The 23,828-nt window shown below is 42.8% G+C and overlaps 1 protein-coding gene across 2 annotated transcripts in view; it reads right to left on the reverse strand.

Annotated features, from left to right (window-relative positions):
- The window catches only part of LOC124270507 (signal peptide, CUB and EGF-like domain-containing protein 1), a 60,666-nt gene extending 44,127 nt beyond the window's left edge, over positions 1 to 16,539 (reverse strand). For both annotated transcript variants that reach the window (XM_046705526.1, XM_046705525.1), the window contains exon 1: positions 15,875 to 16,539. In XM_046705526.1, coding sequence (XP_046561482.1) covers positions 15,875 to 15,980 — 106 coding nt within the window. In that variant the 5' untranslated portion in view covers positions 15,981 to 16,539. The remainder of the gene's footprint in view (positions 1 to 15,874) is intronic.
- Positions 16,540 to 23,828: the final 7,289 nt, after the last annotated feature.

Below are 23,828 nucleotides of genomic sequence, written 5' to 3' on the forward strand. Positions count from 1 at the left end.
AGATAGCGATCGCCTATCCCCCGTGTCTACAAGATATATGAACGGGTGGAGGGGCGACTGGGTGCAGCGTTCTGCTGTAGGTAGTCGGGGCGTTCACTGACATACCGGGAGATACTATCGATTATATACTCGTGGCAATCACGAGTACCTGTTGCATCGTCATGAACCACCTGTTGCATCGCCGTCACTGTACCCGTGAATGCATTTGCATCGTCTTCACGTATGTCATCGTGCGAGCAGGTAAACAGCCAGACTGCGAAGCGTATCAGAGAAAGATTAATGTTTTTCTTCCACAAAAACGGTGTTCTTGACAGATCAGACGAGCCGCTTCGAAACATTAACTCCTACAGAAATAATGCCAGATGTCAAAACGCTTTCTTCGTTAAAAATGTGAACATTTATCACTGATAAACCTTTGAATACTGTGGATACATTGTACATGCAACTATTTTAGTGAGCGTGGAGTTGTGGTAGTACACAAGGTAAACGTGTTGTTCATCGCCTCAAAGATCAAGGGCGGAATCCAAGTATACGAATAAATTGTGAAGCCCGTCATTGATGTTCCTCTGTCGATCTCACCATGATGTTTAAACAAAAACAGATAAAAAACCCACCCCTCCATCCTCGATACAAGAATGTTACCGCTTACATATCCTTATATCTTTTATACCCATCAATCTACATCTACAATGCAACAATGTTACCGATTATATCTGTTTAATACCAATCCATTCTACATCTAAAATACAACAATGGTACCGTTTATACACGTTAAATACCCCCACACACACACACCCTCTGCATATACAATACAACGATGTTACCGTTTATACATGTTAACTACCCCTGCTCTCTGTATCTACAACAATGTTACCGTATATGCATGCTAAATACTTTCTACTTTACGTCTACAATACAACAATGTTACCGTTTATACACGTTAAATACCCCTCCATTCTACATATACAATACAACGATGTTACCGTTTATACATGTTAAATATCCCTGCTCTCTATATCTACAATACAACAATGTTACCGTTTATACATGTTAATTACCCCTCCTCTCTACATCTACAATACAACAATGTTCCCGTATATGCATGTTAATTACTTTCCACTCTACGGCTACAATACAACAATGTTACCGTTTATACATGTTAAATACCCCCTTTGCACTTCCACTCAATTTTGTATTGCCATTGTCATTCCTTTAAACTAATTTGTATTGCTATGTATAAGTTAATTTTATAATACAACTGCTAATTGTATAACATATTTTTTTGTTGCTTGACTTTTCACATGGATTTCATTTACGTACACATTTGTAGTTAACTTATTGCTACAATTTGGAAGTCGGAACGAAACCTGTTACAGCTTATACATCCCGCAATACCACCCCAACTTGTAACAATAATATACTCTCCCAAGAAAGAAACGCATCATGAAAATAGCAATTTCATGTAGCAATGAATTAAAACGTGATTCATCAGATAGTCTCAATGATGGGTATAAAAGGTTGATCGCTGTCTGTCGATTATTCACTGTATTTGGAATATTGTTGACGAACGCAAAATGCCACGTCTAAGTGAAGCCAACCGTCATATCGCCATTGGTTTGCTTGAAGCTGGCCAGTCTCAACGTGCAGTTGCCCGACGCATGAATGTTCACCAAAGCACCATTTCACGGCTCTGGGAGAGATATCGCCGGCAGAATTCGGTAGCAGATGCCCCTCGTAGTGGGCGACCTCGAGCGACCACTGCGGCGCAGGATCGCTACATCCGGGTACATCACCTGCGTCATCGAACAGCTACGGCGACCAGTACCGCTCGACAAATACCCAGATTGAGGAGGCTTTCTGCACAGACAGTCAGGAACAGGTTGAGAGAGGCTGGTTTACGTGCCAGAAGAACTTATTTTGGCCCTGTGCTTCGACAACAACATCGTCGACATCGAGTTCAATGGTGCACTAACGTTCAGGCCTGGAACCTACCGAATTGGCGTAGAATCTGGTTCAGTGATGAATCGCGATTTCTATTGGAACGACGCGATGGAAGAATGCGGGTGTACAGACGTCGACGTGAACGTTTCGCCGACGCTTGCGTTCCCCAGGTGGACAGATTCGACCGGGGAAGTGTTATGATGTGGGGAGCGATCACCTGCCGTAGGAGAAGTGATTTGGTGATGATCCAGGGCAACCTGACAGCTCAACGGTATTGTGACGAAATACTACGCCCACACCTCCTTCCAATCATTGATCCCCAGAGGGAGTTGTTTCAACAGGACAATGCCTGGCCCCACACAGCACGTCACACTAGAAACTTCCCCCAGAACCACAACATCAATGTGCTTCCCTGGCCCTCAAGATCACCGGACTTAAACCCGATCGAACATCTGTGGGATGCCCTGGATAGACGCGTGCGACGCCGGAACCCTCAGCCCCAGACACTTCAGCAACTCGCACAGGCACTACAGGCAGAGTGGGTTGCGATTGGGCAACACGAGATTCTGAGACTTGTTCGTTCGATGCCGAGGCAATGCCGTGCAGTTCTGGATGCCCACGGTGGTCACACGAGGTATTGACCTCAGCGCCACCACACGTCTCCATGTGACACTCAAACTGACTTTCCTCGAGTTGGTGCCAAAGACGGATAAGTCTGCATTCCCAGTGTGCAATTTCGCTATATTTAATGGCTCATAAAGCCTACAAGATGTTTCACAAGAAACATAAAAATACAGCTGAAATTCCTATATGCGTTTCTTTTTTGGGAGAGTATATTATATACTATCGGTAATATACTCCAATTCCTTCCACAATAAAAGAATGTCACAGCTCATTACTCTGAATGCTCAAAATTTCAGCCCAAATACAATGTTACAGTTTATCTCTCCTGTAACATATCTATATATATATAATACAATGTCACAGTTTATCTCTCCTGTAACACATCTATATATCCATAATGCGTTACAGTTTATCTCTCCTGTAACATATCTATATATCCATAATACAACGTTACAGTTTATCTCTCCTGTAACATATCTATATATCCATCATACAATGTTACAGTTTATCTCTCCTGTAACATATCTATATATCCATCATACAATGTTACAGTTTATCTCTCCTGTAACAATATATCTATATATATCAATGTTATATCTCCCATCATACAATGTTACAGTTTATCTCTCCTGTAACATATCTATATATCCATCATACAATGTTACAGTTTATCTCTCCTGTAACATATCTATATATCCATAATACAATGTTACAGTTTATCTCTCCTGTAACACATATATATATATATATATATATATATATATATAATACAATGTCACAGTTTATCTCTCCTGTAACACATCTATATATCCATAATGCGTTACAGTTGATCTCTCCTGTAACATATCTATATATCCATAATACAACCATATCTATAGCAGTTTATCTCTCCTGTAACGCAATACAATGTTACAGTTTATCTCTCCTGTAACATATCTATATATCCATAATACAACGTTACAGTTTATCTCTCCTGTAACATATCTATATATCCATCATACAATGTTACAGTTTATCTCTCCTGTAACATATCTATATATCCATCATACAACGTTACAGTTTCTCCTGTACATATATCTAATCACATCATACAACGTCACACAAGAGACTTCTCCAGAATATCTTATATATTATCAGCTTATCTTTCCTGTAACATATCTATATATCCATCATACAACGTTACAGTTTATCTCTCCTGTAACATATCTATATATCCATAATACAACGTTACAGTTTATTTCTCCTGTAACATATCTATATATCCATAATACAATGTTACAGTTTATCTCTCCTGTAACATATCTATATATCCATAATACAATGTTACAGTTTATCTCTCCTGTAACATATCTATATATATATAATACAATGTTACAGTTTATCTCTCCTGTAACATATCTATATATCCATCATACAATGTTACAGTTTATCTCTCCTGTAACATATCTATATATCCATCATACAATGTTACAGTTTATCTCTCCTGTAACATATCTATATATCCATAATACAACGTTACAGTTTATCTCTCCTGTAACATATCTATATATCCATAATACAATGTTACAGTTTATCTCTCCTGTAACATATCTATATATATATAATACAATGTTACAGTTTATCTCTCCTGTAACATATCTATATATATATAATACAATGTTACAGTTTATCTCTCCTGTAACATATCTATATATCCATAATACAATGTTACAGTTCATCTCTCCTGTAACATATCTATATATATATAATACAATGTTACAGTTCATCTCTCCTGTAACATATGTATATATCCATAATACAATGTTACAGTTCATCTCTCCTGTAACATATCTATATATATATAATACAATGTTACAGTTTATCTCTCCTGTAACATATCTATATATCCATAATACAATGTTACAGTTTATCTCTCCTGTAACATATCTATATATCCATAATACAATGTTACAGTTTATCTCTCCTGTAACATATCTATATATCCATCATACAATGTTACAGTTTATCTCTCCTGTAACATATCTATATATCCATCATACAATGTTACAGTTTATCTCTCCTGTAACATATCTATATATCCATAATACAATATTACAGTTTATCTCTCCTGTAACATATCTATATGTCCATAATACAACGTTACAGTTTATCACTCCTGTAACATATCTATATATCCATCATACAATGTTACAGTTTATCACTCCTGTAACATATCTATATATCCATCATACAATGTTACAGTTTATCTCTCCTGTAACACATCTATATATCCATAATGCGTTACAGTTTATCTCTCCTGTAACATATCTATATATCCATAATACAATGTTACAGTTTATCTCTCCTGTAACTTTACTATATATCAATAACACAATGTTACAGTTTATCCGTAGTAACTCCTATAATATCCCACACGTCGACCACCGCTTTCCACAGCTTACAACTACAGTCATATCATCCCGCAGCTGGGGCGGTGGGGTAGTCTAGTGGTTAAAGCGTTGGCTCGTCAGGCCGAAGACCCGGGTTCGAATCCCCACATGGGTACAATGTGTGAAGCCAATTTCTGGTGTCCCCCGCTGTGATGTTGCTGGAATATTGCTAAAAGCGGCGTAAAACCAAACTCAGTCAATCAGTCGGTCATCCCGCAGCTCCACAGTCACTTAACAATAATGTTACAGTATCTTCTGTAATACCCAGCCAGTTGACAACTATAACAAAACAAATGTTACAGTTTATAGTTCACCATGATACCACACAATTCCTCTCCTGCAATACACTCCTGTTATAATTTGTAACCTGTAATATCTCGAAACTCGACATCCTTAATGCAACTATGTTAAAGTTTATAACTCTTGTAATCCCCGACTATTCTAAAGCCGCAATAGTATATCGTTGGATGAGCGACGGCTGAAATACTATAGAGGTCAGACTCTTGGAATTCATAGCTGCCTCGTAGTGCACAACCCTAGGCCGCCTGCAAGGTGCTCGAATGTCCACATTCACATCGTCATCTACTCCGATCGCTAGTCGATGAACAGAAACACCAGTAGACTAACACTTAGTCTCTGAATATATATAATTTTGAGAGTTACCAATTATTCCATTTAAACTGGAAAGGGGCCCCAGTGAGAAGGGAGACCCTATGCAATCTAGACTTGCTACATCTAGGACTTTAGTGTTGCAGGGAAGGATAGGTAGTTGGGGAAATACTGCGGTTCAGAGTCTGTGAGACAGACTAGGACATCACCTGTTTCAGTTTGGAGCTGAATCGACACCCTGGGCACTTCCTGAAGTCAGAGAACCTAAGGTTGGTCACCCATGGAGCTCCTCTCCGCTGCCAGCTTTGGTTCATTCAGTTCACTTTGGGACATGTGCACTGAGCTGCTACTAAACAACGCTACTCAACTACCATCTTTAACACCGGGTTCAATCCGATAACTCTTAACCATTCTGCTAACACAATGTTAAATGCAATATCTGTGCAAATTCCCATTATCCTTCTTTAACCGTCTTGAAAATGTAACAACTCAGCCATTCTGCTAACATAATTTACAAGCAATGCCTGTGTAAATCCCGCTCAACTGTTAACCCGGCAAATACCGCTCAACCGTTCTACTAAGACAGGTTGAAGTATGATGAAATCCATCCATTATCCGGAAGATATCAGCCTCTCACATGCGCACGCGCGCACACACACGCACGCACATACACACACAAAACAAACAAAACACAAGCACGCACACAAGCACACTGCAAAACGAACGTTCTGCTGAACAACAAATTTTCGACGCTCGAAAGGTGTCAAGTGGCCAAATATGAATTTATTTATTCCATCTTGGTCACTCCATTTCCTCAGTATTTTGCCCTGGACAGTTAGATGTAGAAGGAGGAGTATTGTAAAAGACTGTTCCAAGACACTTCCCCTTCCCCTTCCCTGAACCTATATCCTTTATAGTTGTCATGGGGTACTTGCGGCAGGAGCAAGTTGTTTGAAGACGAAGTTGCGTGCATGCTTGCCATGGCACACATTCCTCCAGAAAGCACCTCTGACTGTGGTTCGTTCACCGCTTTATGCCTGCAGTATGGGCCAGGCCATAAACCATACAATCATTTCACGGAGGGTTTAGGAGATAACTAATTTTGCCACTACTCGTTTTCCCGTAAATGCCACAGAATATGGGTCATGGCTTTCTCCAACTAGTGATAAATATGATTTAAGTAAATTAAATGCCGAGGGTGGGGTACCGGACCCACAGCGCCATGTATATCTGCAGCAATCATGCTTTCTTCAAAGTGTTCCACACGAATCGTACATAATGGGCAAAATAGCAGGTTACTGTCACAGGAATGTAAAACAGAATCACTTTAAAGAAACATTTACATGAAAAACCCATGATGAACAGTCCAATACCCTTTCAGACTGGACGATGATCAATGCAGGGCGCTTGTCACTTGAGATAGCATTTCCCAAATAACTAACTCCAAGAAATAGCACCTACGCGTAATGTCCTATCGCCGTGAAATCGCAAGTCCTCGTCAGGCTATCAGCTTCATCAAGATGCACTTCGCCAGTCTTGTCTCCGTCCAAATATTACATTGTTGGCCGGATTAGAGTTTGTTCGCGAGCGGAAAAGGATGTCAGAAATACGCAAGAAAAGGTGTGTATGTCATCTGGCTGTGAGACGATACTTCAGAAGCTGATAGTAATGGTTTCCACTTTGCCCCGGAACTTGAATCAGACCCTTCGTCACATAACGCTGGTCGTGTCGTCAAGCAGACTCGAGTTCCCACAATGGAGGGAGGAGCATGACTAGTTCATACGTTTAGAAAAAAACATGCCAGAATTTGATCCCTCGTTTAGAGGGAGAGACATCATAAATCGTAACTCTGATGATAACATCGAAGAGACGCGGTCACAAGACTGGCCTAGAACTGCTGGTAGTTGGGGCAGGTGTACATGACAGTCGTAAGTTGACTCACCTGTGAGTTGCCATTGTAGCCATGCGTGCCACAGACGGCTGACACACATGTATACACTATACATCATTGACAGTCGGGTAATCTCAATGGGAAAATTGTTTTAAAGTAACTTTGCCCCCTGCGACGTCGAATACCAAACCTTCTGGCAGTATTGTCAACGCTTGACGTTACTTGCTGGACAACAGGGTCCTGTCCTGGCTGGTCTGCCTTGTCCCAATACCGCTTTGGCTATCACATTATATTACATACATACACACAATAACAACAAAAGTGTCACTAATACTGAGCTGTTTCCACATCACACAGATGCATGCTACGGGTGCAACATTATTACCCAGGTCAATGGTTCAATTGGCAATCGATTTTCATCCTCAACATGGAAAGTATACAACCCTATCATGTCATAATAATTACCAATGGTCATGTCCTAGTGTACACTCAAGATCATATCCAAATACATGTAAATGAACATACTCAAGAACACTAATCAATAAATGTTCAAAACGATATCCTAATGCATAATCAAGATCATACCCTAAAGCTACTCCAGGTCATATCCAATTTCACTAAAAATCATGTCCTAATACATGACTGTACTCGGTACATACTCGTCTCACAGTCCCAACCATTAATTCCCTACTTGGTCCTCTCTGCAGTGCTAAAGCCCTAAATAAAGCAAGTCTAGATTTCAGGTTCAGACCTGGCCTCCGTGGCTCCTTTTCAATGTAAAGTGGTATCAAAATTATATATATTCAGACTAAACCGTCTACACTACTTGGTAACCGGAAGGTGTAGTGAGTTAGCGTCCGCCCGAGTGCGGAAGGTCGCCCTATCGACCGCGTCATACCAAAAGATGTTAAAATATGGTACTTGTTGGTCCCTGCCTGGCACTCGGCATTAATGGGTACAACAAGGACTTGTCGGCTCGGAGTCAGTATAATGTGTCTGAGTGGGGTATTCATGCTTCACTGCGGCATGGTATCTCAGTGGGCTAGCACTATAAAACCAGCTTCAGTCTGGGCTAGTACAAGCAGCCGCACATACACATACACACGCATGCACGTCGTCATATGAGCGAAATATTCTCAAGCACGACGTTAAACCCAATTCCACCACCACCACCTGATACATACTTATGATCATATATTAATTCATCCTAAACAGACCTTTAAAACTGCTACATACAATCTGTCGATACTGGCAATTTGATACATACATCGATCTCTTACAACGGGAGGGGGAGGCCCAACGACCCCATAGACCCTACCACCCTGGATGCGCCCGTGGACTGGGTTGCTACGGCAAGGGTGTGCGCAAACTTCACTCGACTAAATCCCCGCGTACAAAGCAGTGAGATATTGTTTGTTTATCAAGATAAATATAAATCACTGGTCTGATGGTATCTGGTCAGGTGCAAAACATCTATCACACATAGTGGCCATTCTGTGACAGGGGAACGCCGTGGGTCGTGTGACAGAGGCCCCGTGGCGGAACCTCGCTCACATGACCAGACACATGTAACCGAGGCCTTGTGGAGGCCTTGCCGAGATTGCCATCACACTAGACAGGTGAGCGCACCTGGATATAGCCACACCACTGACCTAGACAACGGGTCATCGCTTGTACGGGTCAGGGGTAACCCGAACGCGCCACAGTTACGGGTGGGGGAGGTGGGTGGTGTACAGTAACTGCTGAATCCAGGATCATTAGATAAGCATGTGAGCGCTAATGGACTGGAACGTGCGATAAATGAGAAGTAACATGAGAATTAGTTATACAGCATGAAAAGTATCATACTTCCCAGTGGAAGGTCAAACAGGTTCTCAATGGACAATGTTGAGCACCACGAGGGGTCAATACAAAACCCCGGGGTTATCCAATCCTCGAGGGAAGACGATGCTTCTATGTAGGATTTTTAAAATATGTCATAAACACGAACAAATGTAATTGAATTTCAGTACATGGGGTGATATCGAACGTTTGATCTTACACCTTGGTTTTCATCCCTGGGATTGCTGGGGGTTGCTTTCTCTCGTCACGCCTCCATACACGGGAACAATGTGGACAATATCTTGCTTTCGTTGAAAACAAATTCTTTTTATTTTACGGATTTCCGATATACGTATGTCCCCACTATAATGTACAATGTGAATACCATGGTTTGCACCTTTTGTAATTTAAACAGGTGATGATCTGTAGATGGCATATCCATTCTCCCAGTTCAAGACTTGCCTGGCGTGTATAATATACAGTTTCACGGTTATATATGAAACGGTTTATAACTTATGTTTTTGATACGAACAAGCAAAAAAATATATAAATAAAAATACCAATGTGAGCAATAACTTCAAAACATAATACAATGTGTAGATGATGGCCTTGACACCGTATCCAAACGTCATTCGTAAGTACAAATGATCACATGATGTATGCTCTATAAACTGTCGGATTGGTTTGACTAGCGACAGCACAGGGAAGGTGACCAGTGAACAGAGGTAGCGACACACGTTCCGGCACAGATCAGCAGGGGCGGCGGGTAGCCCAGTGGTTCAAGCGTTCGCTCGTCACGCCGAAGACCCGGGTTCGATTCCCCACATGGGTACAATGTGTGAAGCCCATTTCTGGTGTCCCCTACCATGACATTGCTGGAATATTGTTAAAAGCGGCGTAAAACTAAACTCACTCACTCACTCATGGATCAGCATAGTAATCTAGAGTTCCGTAATTGATTCAATCCTTCCTGAAGCCACTCTTTCTCTCTGAAGCCACTATATGTTCAACCAGGTTTGCACAACATAGACTAACGCAGGCCGCGGAGCCGATATCGATGTATGAGACCAGTATCTGGACTTGTAACGGAAGTTGCAAAGAATATACACGAAGACAGCTAATTCAAACTTCAGGTTCTCTATTCATTCAAGGCATGCGTCGGCTATGTGCCAGTACCTATAATAAGCAAGTAATCTATAGTCATCTTTGTCGTAATTGATACTACAGCTTCTAAGATGCCACTTTAATATAATGCTGAGATTATATTTCATAGAAAGGCGAAATAATGACAACTTAACATTAAGTTATAAATGAAATAGTGATACGAGGAATTAAGTCACCTTGATAATATCCCATCAGGAAATCTATAGAGCGATTACAGGTTGAAAGAAACACAGGAGCCTGTCTCAAGACCAAGGGTCACAATAGGGAAAACAATGTCATCCGAAATCGTCACCATGGAACCACACGTCCACACAACCAAATGCGAGATGACTGGGTCAATGTGCAGCTATTGCTCCGAGTGTCTTTTATGGAAAGGCACAGTCCAGCTGCTCAATGCTGCTGCTGACTTGACCAAACACTGACCAAACACATATGTCAAGAGATATCAGTATTGCTGGCCGGGTGAGAAGGGCTTAAGGCCTTTCCTGACGGCAAGTTTAAGTCCGATACTTGTCGACATTGAGCGGCATAGTGTTGGTTGGTTTTGTAACATGGTTTCGTTCGAGGGGGAGAGAGCAGTAAGATAAGGAAATGAAGCATCGAGCATATATTTTGCCTAGGGCCCAATCAATCTTTCACGGGCATTGATGGATGTTCTAACATTTAAAGTGACATAGGTCCAAAGGAATTGTCTGGTTCCTTTCAAAGGAATAAATAACGTTTTGAAAACATGTTTGTTCTTAAAAAAAGACTCAGCAGTAATATCACAGTCATGAGCAAAAACGATATATCAGATGTTGCCTTGTAAGTGGACATTTTATTCAGCTAAAAGTCCTGCATACCTGAAGGAGTGTAGGGATCAGGGAATAACGTGATACCCAGGTGGGGCTATTTTCACACTATTGTCACCGGAAGTACTAAACAACGTAACGTTTCGTGAAGTGTCGTGACCTACTTACGGGCGCCATACTCAAAGCTCAGTCCATGCTCCAATATGTTACCAGATGATTTGTCCTGTGGGAGACCTCAAGAAGTCTAGATCATTGACTTGAAACATCCATCTATATTTACGTTTCCATAATCCACGTTGCATCAGGTTGAAAGCATTTAAAACGTCCAGTACCGACAGAACCGTCGCTACCTGGATACTAGGGGTTCTGTATACGCCAGGTGTGAGAGTGTACAGGAAAAGGTGGGTGATACGCGCACTATCTTCCAGGTTGAACAGACACATGTACATGTGGTGAGAAGAATACAACAAAGGAGTTTCAATCCGCCTCTGACATCGTATTTATAAACAAGTGCTAAAAGTCACTCACAGCATTTACATTAACTGAAATCTTAACAGGAGGATGAAGGCTGATAGATAGCATCCGCTGTATTGAAGACCACCCTAAGATCTGCTTGATAGCTGCACAGCGTAGCAGAGGGTTCCTATGCAGAGAAGCCTTCAATATCTGAAGTGGAAGACCATGTGTACCGAGGAACCTCTATTACGCGGACTATGCTATTTGTTTGTGGATTTTCCAGGTCGATTCCAAAACTTGCTGATATATTACTGCTGGGAACTGTTTTGTCATACAAACACTATTTGACAAACAAATACGAAAAACACTTAGAAACAATAGCGGGGAAAACCGTGATAGATAGCAAAGGGTAAAGTCATTGCGAGTGATTACACACCACCCAAGGATCATAATGGGAGAATCATGGCATGAAATCATGATGAGCAAAAACAAGATAGCCATGAAGTTTTAAACGGCATTTAAAAGTGATACACGTAAAATTTCATGGATGTCAAATTCTTAATTATTATATCCTCAGGTGATCCATAAACGTTCACCTTTCAAGACAGGCATAAGTGGCAATTCTGAACATCAACATAATGTATCGTTCACAAAGCCTTCATTAAAAGTATGAATCATGTTTTTTCCCATCAGATCATAAGATTATATTATCATATGCATGCCTGTGTTATCTAAAGTTAAGAGAACAAATAGCCTTGAATGAGTGAATGAATGAGTGAGCGAGGATAAAAGCAGCAAGTCAGTTTCAGTGTGTCATCTTCGTGAGTCAGCCCAGATGTTCAACCCTCGCATGTTACCAATGGATGCGAACCGAAGATTTACCCCCACCTTCGGCAGATCCTGGTTTACCTAGAGTAGCAAACTTGTGCCTGGAATTTCAGATCACGGGACTAGTAGAACACAGGTGGCGTCAAGCTATTCAAAGACAATTATGCAGCGTATGTTATATTCATTTTAGAATGATAAATATCCTGGACACATCCGCCATCATAACTTCGTTCAAGAAGTGACGTCACGCCGCCATCTCTCCTATCTCTCATAGCATATTTCTTTCGCTCATGAGAATACTTTGGTTGAGCGGCTATATATTATCGTCGATCCCTTCAAATCGGTCTCAGAGAAGACGTATTGATACAGAAATAGTTCCACCATATTTATGAAATAAAACGGAGAAATTATATATTGGATAAGCTTCTAAAATATCAGAGGCCGACAACTATGTACCGAATTGACGTCAATACAGCAAGGGGAGATAACCATACTGAAATCGCCTTAAACATACCACAAACATATTTCGTGACTCGTTATCTTACTCGCGGTTCCAAGTGCTATTTAAAAGTAAGTTCCACAAAGATTACGTTCAAGTGTTTGGTGTTTGTCGTGGGTGTATGTTTATTTCCATGGTAACGACAAGTACAGCGTGAGCTTCAGTTGAGGGGTGTGCACTTGGGTCGGCGTTGGGTGGATGTTGTGACTAAGCTTTGACAGCTATTCCAGGATGTTGTCGTTGACGTGACAGAAGCGACACCTGTTGGCGAACCCCGACACGACAATCGTGAGATATAAGGTCATGGTGTATAGTCATAACCGAGAGCCGGTGTCGACCCGCACCGTCCCCGGTAGAAATCAGCACTTTCACTGATATGTTACATGTTCCCCCTGTCTCACTGATAATCACAATGTGATGCCATGGTTTTAAAACCTTGATTAATTATTTTCCATTTTTCTTTGCAGTATTGCAACACGCTTATATTTGAATAAATATATAATGTCTAAAAACCTACAGTATAAATAGGGATATGTCTTACCCAATTTCTAAAACTACACATTCAAGTTCAGTGAGTGAGTGAGTGAGTGAGTGAGTTTAGTTTTACGCCGCACTCAGCAATATTCCAGCTATATGGCGGCGGTCTGTAAATAATCGAGTCTGGACCAGACAATCCAGTGATCAACAGCATGAGCATCGATCTGCGCAATTGGGAACCGATGCCATGTGTCAACCAAGTCAGCGGGCCTGACCACTCGATCCCGTTAGTCGCCTTTTACGACAAGCATAGTCGCCTTTTATGACATGAATGGGTTGCTGAAGACCTATTTTACCCCGGATCTTCACGGGTCAGTTCAGTGAGGCTGCATATTGTAAATGTTTTACGTTGTTTTTAGAAAATGCGGCATCACACATTCCTAAGCGAACTCCGGTTCTCTTTTTGAATGAGTGAGTTTAGTTTTACGCCGCTTTTAGCAATACTCCAGTAATATCACGCAGGTGGACACCAGAAATGGGCTTCACACATTATACCCATATGGGGAATCGAACCCGGGTCTTCGGCGCGACAAGCGAACGCTTTAACCACTAGAAAGACGCGTTATCCGCCAGGTGAACGAACCACCGTCCCATTTCGAGTGGCGAATCTATGCATATATCTTACAGAAATCATAGAGTAACTATTTCTTGCAAACCAATTGATGGATAAATTGCGTTTACCTCATATTTTAAGAAACCTGAATATATTTAGGGCTTGGCTATGTTTTGACTTCTCTTTTTCAGACTCGAAATAAAAGTGCCTCCTTCCTACTGCCTGAGTATCGTCACGGGGAGACTAGCTTATGAGTTGTACAGGCTAGTAAATCACCGAGAAATTGGATGAGTTGAGAGCGCAAACCCTGCTAATGCTATTCATTTACCACACGTTATTAGATCATGTCCAGACAGTTTTACTGACCGCGGCTAGACTACCGGTCAAGATGTCAACATGGCCAAGCCTCCAGCAATTCAGCGAGTCTGACGTCACGCACGTGCAGCACAAAGCCGTTATGGCGTTGCGAGCCACGAGAAGGTTGTAATGCGTGTTAAATCTGTCTGCGGTCATGGCTGATCCACATGTCTACAAGCTAGGCACTAATTGTGTGTCTCTGCAGCGTCAGGTCCGTGTCTTACTGTGTTAGAGCAGTGCCTGATTCGGAGACATCTCATCCTGTCGATCAAAACCATCCAGCGAAGAGAGAATTGAACTTTTCTAAGACTAGAACAATTCCCATAAAATCACGACTTGATATTAATGTAAATATTTCATCCCGAACATTTCTTCAGTAATCGATATAGATTTTGGTGAAGTGTTAAATGCTGGGGGTTATCGCGTCCAGTGCAATATCGTGTCTAGCCAGCGTGACCTTGAAGAGCAACTTCCGTGACCTTAATGACCCCGCCACGTGACCAGACTTGCAATATACTTCGTTCATGACATTCCAGCGGTATGATAATCGCATCCTTAAGAACCAGACCGCATAAGACTATAAGAAAACATTACGTAACTTAAATATGTGTTTAAACTACAGGAACTTAAAAAAAACAGTCCATAGATCTATTTCGTGTATGGAGTTTACCTAAAGCTGTTTCTTCACAGACAAATATCCGTCTTGTAACACATCAAATGAGTGCTGATAAGAAATAATCAAACATGTAGCATCCTTTCTGGAAGAAGACTTAGAAATTGGGCAAGAACATGCACTGCCACAAGCAGCTGATAACATCGTAAAGTATTTGCAGGGTTTAGTCGGGCTCTACATGAACGTTTGCATTCCTTCTAAAACACGAGCATTCCGTCATGAGCAGCGTTTACACCTGACGTGTACGGGCTTAGCCCAGGTAGACGGTTCAGGTGACACAGTGTTACACTGACAGCAGCGTCGCAACCTCCATCACCCCTCCAATGTACCACACAGGCGACCCGGAGAGACACAGGTCGTCTAAACTATTGGGCTCCGGTGTAAATATGGCTATCTGGTAGAGGGGCGGCCCCTCCTCTCATACGTGTGTGGGTAGGTGGGTGGTCGCCGGTGTACAACATGTAACCACGGTGCAGTGGCAGTCGTTACTGCCGTGTCAACACCGTCGGGGTCTACATACAAGACACGACACACACAAGCGAACCAACGCCGCTTCTTACATAATCCCTACTTACAGATCGCCGGGTTGTAGGAGGATTGTTTAGAAGGAAGTTTTTGAAAAGGCTAAAGTACAAATAAAAGGTCGGTTTAGGATTGTATTTTTCACTTAGGTTAGTTTGTAAATTAATCATGAATCTCACCTGCCTTTTGACGATTCCTTTTCTTTCCCAGCGTTTCCAATGGGAGACAGAGGAGGAACAACAAGCATCCGTGAACAAGGAGAAGAGTCGGCGCCCCCCACCTCATATCCTCACTCAGATAGACAGACGGGCCGAGGGAGGAGTTGTCAGTGGTGATGTGTTGTTTAGGTGCTGTTGACGAAGTTACACGAGGCCGACGTCCACACTGCTACTGTCGGCGGCCATTGCTTTTCCGCCACGTGCTAGTCTCATCACAAGAATCAATTCGTCCAGTGTCTTCGGTTCATGTCATAACCGAAAGTTTTCAATTCGCGCTGTGATTTGATTGGAGGATATCACCACCGCGTAAATGTAGATAGAGAATATTTCTCTAAAGTAAAAGTACAAGCCGTGAGCGGCGCTATTCTCTACATAAGTCTGTTACGGGTGCAGGACACGAGAAAACTTTGTCTTAAGACATGCTGACAATATTTCAGCTGGTCGACGTATTCCTTGTGAAGTAGGTATCCCAGGTTATCAGGAATGCTCAATGGGTGGATACCACCCTGAGTCTTCTCTGCCGTGTACCCTCCAGTATTGAGTGACAGATGCAGAGAGGTTTTGGGATGGCATAACGTAGCCCGATCGGAGAGCGGGACCCGTACTCGGAGATACTCACTCGGCGAGGGAAGTTTACCACTCGCCTGCTTGCCTGCCTGGCTGTCTGTCGCTAGCACGCCCCTCGGTCGACCCGCGTTCGGGGAATCGCAAGGGGAGAGCCCGTCTTCTGTTAACTGCTGGCTACTTCATCCCGTCCACTTGGCCACGAGATGTCTGCTTATTACGGAAACCAATTGTTTCAGGTAGAAAGAGGCAAAACACTTTGAAGTTTGAGATGAAAAAGACACAATTTGTGTTTCTTTCGTCGTCCAAGTTAAGAGCACAGGAAACACTGTGCGGGGTTAACGGCGAGGAACATCAGCAAATACTTCATTCAGTCAGCCTAGGCTCATATACACCGCTACAGACGTCGACATAACGAAATAATCTATGAATCTGAAGAGTAAGTTAGCAAGGATTTATAAAAATGTTCTTGATCTCTGAAACATTTACATTGCCATTAATTAGACTGACTGACTGAGTGAGTATGGATTTACGCCGTTTTTAGCAATATTCCAGCAATATCACGGCGGGGGACACCAGAAATGGGCTTCACATATTGTTCCCATGTGGGGAATCGAACCCCGGCCTTCGGCGTGACGAGCGAACGCTTTAACCACTAGGCTACCCCACCGCCCCGGCCATTAATTAGAAGCTGCAGCAGCAACAGTAGTAGTAATGGAAGTGGTGGTAGTAGTAGTCATCTATATCATCATCATAATAATCACCTCTACTGCTTACAGTAACTTCACTTTTATCATATTATTACGTATTATAATTTGTGGTTGGGTTGAGCATCATTACAGTAGCAGAAGAAGTAGTGGTGGTGGTTGTGTATCATCATCACCGCATAATAACAACCATTACTTCATCTACGAATACAACAACGACTACGACTACAACATTGAAACTAGGAATGACTCTACACACCTGTTGGTTTGGGGACTGAGTGAGTGAGTTTAGTTTTACGCCGCTTTTAGTAATATTCCAGCAATATCACGGCTTGGCACACCAGAAATGGGCTTCGCACATTGTACCCATGTTGGGAATCGAACCCGGGTCTTCGGCGTGACGAGCGAACGCTTTAACCACAAGGCTACCCCACTGCGGTATCATTTATACTCTTGTAGTTTTGAAAACGACATTCCATGTTTTTACTAATCTCTGGCATTATATTTAGAAAAACAAAACATACTCTGGTCTTTACCAATCAGACAGGGATAAAGTTTGGTACTATGAAAACATGACATCTAAATTATATCATGCCATTAACGGACGCCACAGGCGAGATGTGAAGCACCATGACGTCATCTCTTATGGGTGGGGGAGCACATATGTTAGATGGAGATGGCGATGGACCTACAGCCAAACTTCAGTGTCTTCCAAAGCAACGGCACGCTTCACGAGTTCGGTATAGTCGGTACATTGTGAAACACGGCACGCTTGGTAGGTGGGGGACTTTCGATCCTGCATAATAAGGTTATAAGTCATACGTGCAACAAGTATATGTGGCCGCCGCCTTACTGTTGGACGCTGATTGAAGCAGGGTGGGGGTGGATGGGGTTAGGTGGATACAGTTGTCTGTACAGGTAATACTTCAGTATTTGAAGTATGTAGAGGTTACATTCCAGATACTGTAGGTAAACAGCATCACGCCTTAGTTTCCAGAAAAAAGAAGGTAACAAACATCGCCTCAAGTTGATCACCAGAATACTGGAGGTGACAAACATCGCCTCACATTGATTACCAAAAAACCGCAGGTAACAAACATCGCCTTGCCCTGACCATCAGAAGACTGGAGGTGACAAACATCGCCTCACATTGATTACCAGAAAACCGCAGGTAACAAACATCGCCTTGCCTTGACCACCAGAAAACCGCAGGTAACAAACATCGCCTTGCCTTGACCTACAGAAAACTGCAGGAAGCAAACATCACATCGCCTGCAGGTAACATACATCGACTCGCGTTGATTGACAAATCACTGGAGGTAAGAAACGTCGCCTCACCTTGGTCACCAGAAAAACGCAGGAAACAAACATCGCCTCACCTTGATTACCAGAAAAACGCAGGTTACAAACATAGCCTTGCCTTGATCACCAGAAAACCGCAGGTAACAAACATCGCCTTTGCCTTGAACACCAGAAAACCGCAGGTAACAAACATCGCCTCACATTGATTACCAGAAAACCGCAGGTAGCAAACATCACCTCACATTGATTACCAAGAAACCGCAGGTAACAAACATCACCTTGCCTTGATCACCAGAAAACCGCAGGTAACAAACATAGCCTTGCCTTGATCACCAGAAAACCGCAGGTAACAAACATCGCCTTGCCTTGATCACCAGAATACTGGAGGTAACAAACATAGCCTTGCCTTGATCACCAGAATACTGGAGGTAACAAACATAGCCTTGCCTTGATCACCAGAAAAACGCAGGTAACAAACATCGTCTTGCCTTGATCACCAGAATACTGGCGATAACAAACATCGCCTTGCTTTGATCACCAGAATACTGGAAGTAACAAATATTGTCTCGCTTTGATCACCAGAAAACTGCAGGTACGAAACACCGTTTGTCTTTGATTACCAGAACATTGCAGCTGACAAACATCGACTCGCCTTAATAACCTTGACGCTGCGGATAACAAATATCACACCAGACATGAGACATCATTGGCCTTAAAAACACCAGACATGAGACATCATTCGCCTGAATCACACCAGATATGAGACATCATTGGCCTGAATCACACCAGATATGAGACATCATTGGTCTGAATCACACAAAGACACGAAACATGAGACTTCAGATATGTCATGACATATTTCCAAGCATAGTCAAGCAGGCCTTTACAACAAATTACCGACAATAAAATGCACCCATACTGTATTCTAAGGCATTTGACATTTTCACATATATTTGATAAGCTTTTATAGAGTTTTGAATCTCGTATGTACCGTAGTGATTGCGGAGGCAAAAATGAACGGTTGTCCACTTTTACTTGTGATTGATCAAGAAGTAGGTAAAAACATCTGTTTATAATTTTTATACATATGTTGGGACATCTACGCATTGTAGGTAATATGTACGACACGCATTTGGATATTTTAACATTCATGTAATTACAACATTGTTGTAATGAATGCCATCTTATAACTTTGATTTACATGTATACCGATCTGCACAACTCACATGATGATAGTCCTGTTCTGCCAGTGCCAACATCAAAAGTAAGATGTAACAGGTCCTCAATCACGTTATCTATAAGAGCATCGAGCGTTATCATTTTCTGACTTTTTAATCAAGGACAGGTAACTCTAACCTGATTTCCCAAATGTTAGTGGGCGCAAATATGCCTCTTATTGGCCCACGTCGCCCTAAAACTATAAAACCAACAACCCAAATGTTAAAGGCTACGCTTCACACACGATGCCACGTGTGTCTACAGGATATAGGGTGGGATTATAAGGCCCTGTAGACTTGTCGAATGTAGTTCAAAACGTACAGTTCAAAAAGTGAAGTAAATCCTGTACAGGGAGTCAGTAGACGTGCAACTGATGCCTACCCATAAAGATCTAAGTTTGAATTGTTCGTAAGAAACCCATAATTGCGGTGAAAAACGACTGACGGGAGCGGGTGGTCTGGTTCTCTGGTTCTCTGACGTAGTTGATGCATGTCATCGTATCCCAGCTGCGTAGATCGATGCTCAAGATGTCAGTCACTGGTTTGTCTGGTCCAGACTAGATAATTTACAGACCTCCGTCATATAGCTGGAAGACTGCTGAGTGCAACAATCTAAACAACTTCTAGTGGTTTGGTTTTTTCGAACTCTTAAATGTCATGCAAATGATTTTGTTACAAAACAAATCATATCATTATGTCATTGTCAGCTAAATCAAAAGATCAGAAACATGATGCTTTTTTATAGGCCTAATGTACCATACAGGTAAATTTCTCTTATGTGTGTGAGAATTGCGTGAAGCAGCTTGCCTCCCTCACAATGCTGAACCATGTGTTGTGCGCCATGATGTAATCTATTGCATATTGAAACTCAGATATGGAACGAAACACCGTTGTCGACGTTCAGCAACACCGCCGACTACTATTAGTGGTGATTGATCGCTGCCGGTCTCCATCTCGATGCTGCCACGTCTTGCCACAACTTGTAGACTATGAGGGGTGTGGGTCTGGGGGAGGGGGTTGGGGCGACGTGGTGGATTAGGGGTCTTGGAAAGAAGGGGAGGGAGTTTGAGGGATGATTGGGGTGAGGGTCTGAAGGAGTCTTCAGAAAAAGATTGTCTAGAAGAGTGAGTGAGTGGGGGAAGGGGCTTGAAAGGGAGGGGGTTGTGGGTTCGAGAAGAAAATCGAGGAAGGAGGATTAGGGTATATTGGGAACGAGGTGGGTTGAGGGGTTTGGGTGTTTGGGGTCGAGATTTGGGGGGCCTTCTTACTTAGGATGGAGGATGATTGCTACCGACCCGACTTTCATTAATGCTTTTGTGCTTGCCGAACCTTCTCCTTCTAATTCATCTTCAGTTATAGTTGTTACTCTGCTTGTTGGCAACATCGGGATCACGACCCGAAAAACCCACATGCAACAGTCGGGATCTGGGCCGTTTTGTTAGTGGAACCATGGCGGATCCATGTCCCGTAATTCGATATTCATTAAGACTGTGTGCGGCTCTAGGAATCCCATGAGTAGTTCTTGGGCCCAAAAGTCTGGATAGGAGTCCGTGTTTAGATATAATTTTGCCTGTGTGTGGATCCAGAGGCCTGAGAATGGATACCGGGCTGGAGTGTCTGGATCCAGGGTCTTGTGTCTGGATCTTTGTGTGTAGACCAGGACTCCACGTGTGTGGATCCGAGGCCCTTGTTGAGAGAAAAAGGACGCCCATATGTCACCAGGCGTGGATCTACGGATCAAGTGTGTGGATGCATGGCTTCCGTGAATGGATCCAAGGCTCACAGTCAGTACCTCAGTATATATCTAACTCGTATTTCTATTCAATCTGCCGTCTCCCGGCGCTGTCTCGGTTGTCCTGTGTGGCTCTCAAACGATGTCTGCGCCTCAGCAAGATGCAATGTCGAGGGGGAGGGGTGCCAATTGAAACGAACGAATAAAAAAAGACGATAAAATTTCTTTGTTGAATCTGTCTGGCGAATCGTTCCAACTTTCCACGCCATCGGAGAAGCTTGATACGATCTACATTCGGGACTGTGGGCGGCAAACATAGCTCATGACTATCTAACACACGTTTTTGTTTCAGAAAAATAAAATGGCGCAAAGGTTACTCAGTATATTCGTCTGCCAAGTAGTTTCTACTTCTGCAATGGCTTATGGTGTTTAAAGTGTATCGTCTCTACTTCACCGATAGATGCTTTAACTCAAGTGGTTGGAAGAAGGGTTACGAGCAAGGAGGTCTGGGAAGATGAAGGAGCTTCTCTAGGATGGGGGTTGGAAGGGAGGGGAGGGGTGATCAGTCAGGACAAAAAGTCATTATTGGCAGGTTGACTACAGCCTTGTGGACCACCTGCCAACAGTGGAACTGGGGAAAATGTTACAGATGCATCACAGCGCCCCTGAACACAGTCGACTTTGGACCAGACGAACCAGTATGACAGAATAGACAAACGCTTATGTCCAGGGACATAACGCCGAAGACAAGGGTTCGATTCCCCACATGGGTACAGAGAGTTAAGACCATTTTTGGTGTCCCCAGCCGTGATATTGCTGGAATATTGCTAAAGGCGGCGCAAAACCAAACTCACTCATGAGCGCTCAAGGGACATATAGGCGCTGTCACAAAACGTTACGGAGTCTGACCTCCCGATACAATTAAGTAATGTCCTGTGAACGCGAATAGGGTGCACGGATAGCAATACTAACCCTGAAACACCAAGTGCAAATAAGGGGAACGAATACCATATGGCTCAGTCTTATACCCGGTGGTTGGATATCGAGACGCTCGGGCCTCTGAGCGATGAATGTATAGATTGTTGCATTTCGGTGATCTCTTATGTATCTGGTCGAAGAATATTTAAAATGTGCAATAATGTTTTAAGGCAATGGGTGATGGGGTAAAAGCCCTTGAATATGGGATGGCCAGATCTATTCTATAGTGTCCTTGAATATAGTAGATAGATGAAGCCTTCACCCCCTTCATGTCGAGATGGTTGGATCTCTTCTGTTCGGTCCTTAGATATGTGGACAGACGTTCTTGCATCCCGGGGCGACCTTTTGGATCCGTGAAAATGGGGACAATTGAAGCTTTCGGGCCTTGAACATCGAGAGGCCATATCTTGCCACAGGGTCTTTGAACATGGGGATAGATGAGTGAGTGAGTGAGTTTAGTTTTACGCCGCACTCAGCAATATTCCAGCAACATGGCGGCGGTCTGTAAAAAATCGTGCCTGGACCAGACAATCCAGTGATCAACAACATGAGCATCTATCTGCGCAATTGGGAACCGATGACATCTGTCAACCAAGTCAGCGAGCCTGACGCACCCGATCCCGTTAGTCGCCTCTTACGACAAGCATAGTCGTCTTTTGTGGCAAACATGGGTTGCTGAAGACCTATTCTACCCCGGATCTTCAAGGGTCGGGGATAGACGAAGCCTTCAGCCCTTGAATATCAAGATGGCCAGATCCTTGAAAATGGAGACAGATAATCTTTCAGCCCTTGAATATCAAGATGGCCAGATGCTTGAAAATGGAGACAGATAAAGCTTTCAGCCCTTGAATATCAAGATGGCCAGATCCTTGAAAATGGAGACAGACAAGGCTTTCAGCTCTTGGATATCAAGATGGCCAGATCCTTGCCATAGGATCTTTGAATATCAAGATGGGACAGAAAATGAAGATAATGCTTTCAGCCCTTGAATATCAAGATGGCCAGATCCCTTGCATACCGAGGAAGGCAAGGGTTCTTGAATAACAGTCACCAGATCAGAGATTCCGCCCTTGAATATCAAGATCAGATCCTTGAAAATGGGCGTCTCTGGTGAACAGGGCATGCTTTCGGCAGAGTGAAAAAGTAAGGATCTTTCTTGAATATCAAGACACCAGCTTCTACCATAATACATGTACTCTCATATCCTGCGGTAATTAAATCTACCGGTTGAGTATTCAGAAAACCTGACTAAAAGGTACATGCTCCTAAATGCTGTCGAAACGTTTAACACAACCGAGTCGTGTGATGAGTTCCATGAGACAGCATAAAACATGTAAAAATCGCAAAAGTAAGTCATTTGTGTGTAGGCCAGCCACAGCGTCAATCAGTGAAAGAGTGAGCCTTCATCGTCCCTT

The sequence above is a fragment of the Haliotis rubra genome, unplaced genomic scaffold (genome assembly GCF_003918875.1).
Source record: "Haliotis rubra isolate DU_JTF1 unplaced genomic scaffold, ASM391887v1 Scf152, whole genome shotgun sequence".
Classification (NCBI taxonomy): Eukaryota; Metazoa; Mollusca; class Gastropoda; order Lepetellida; family Haliotidae; genus Haliotis; species Haliotis rubra.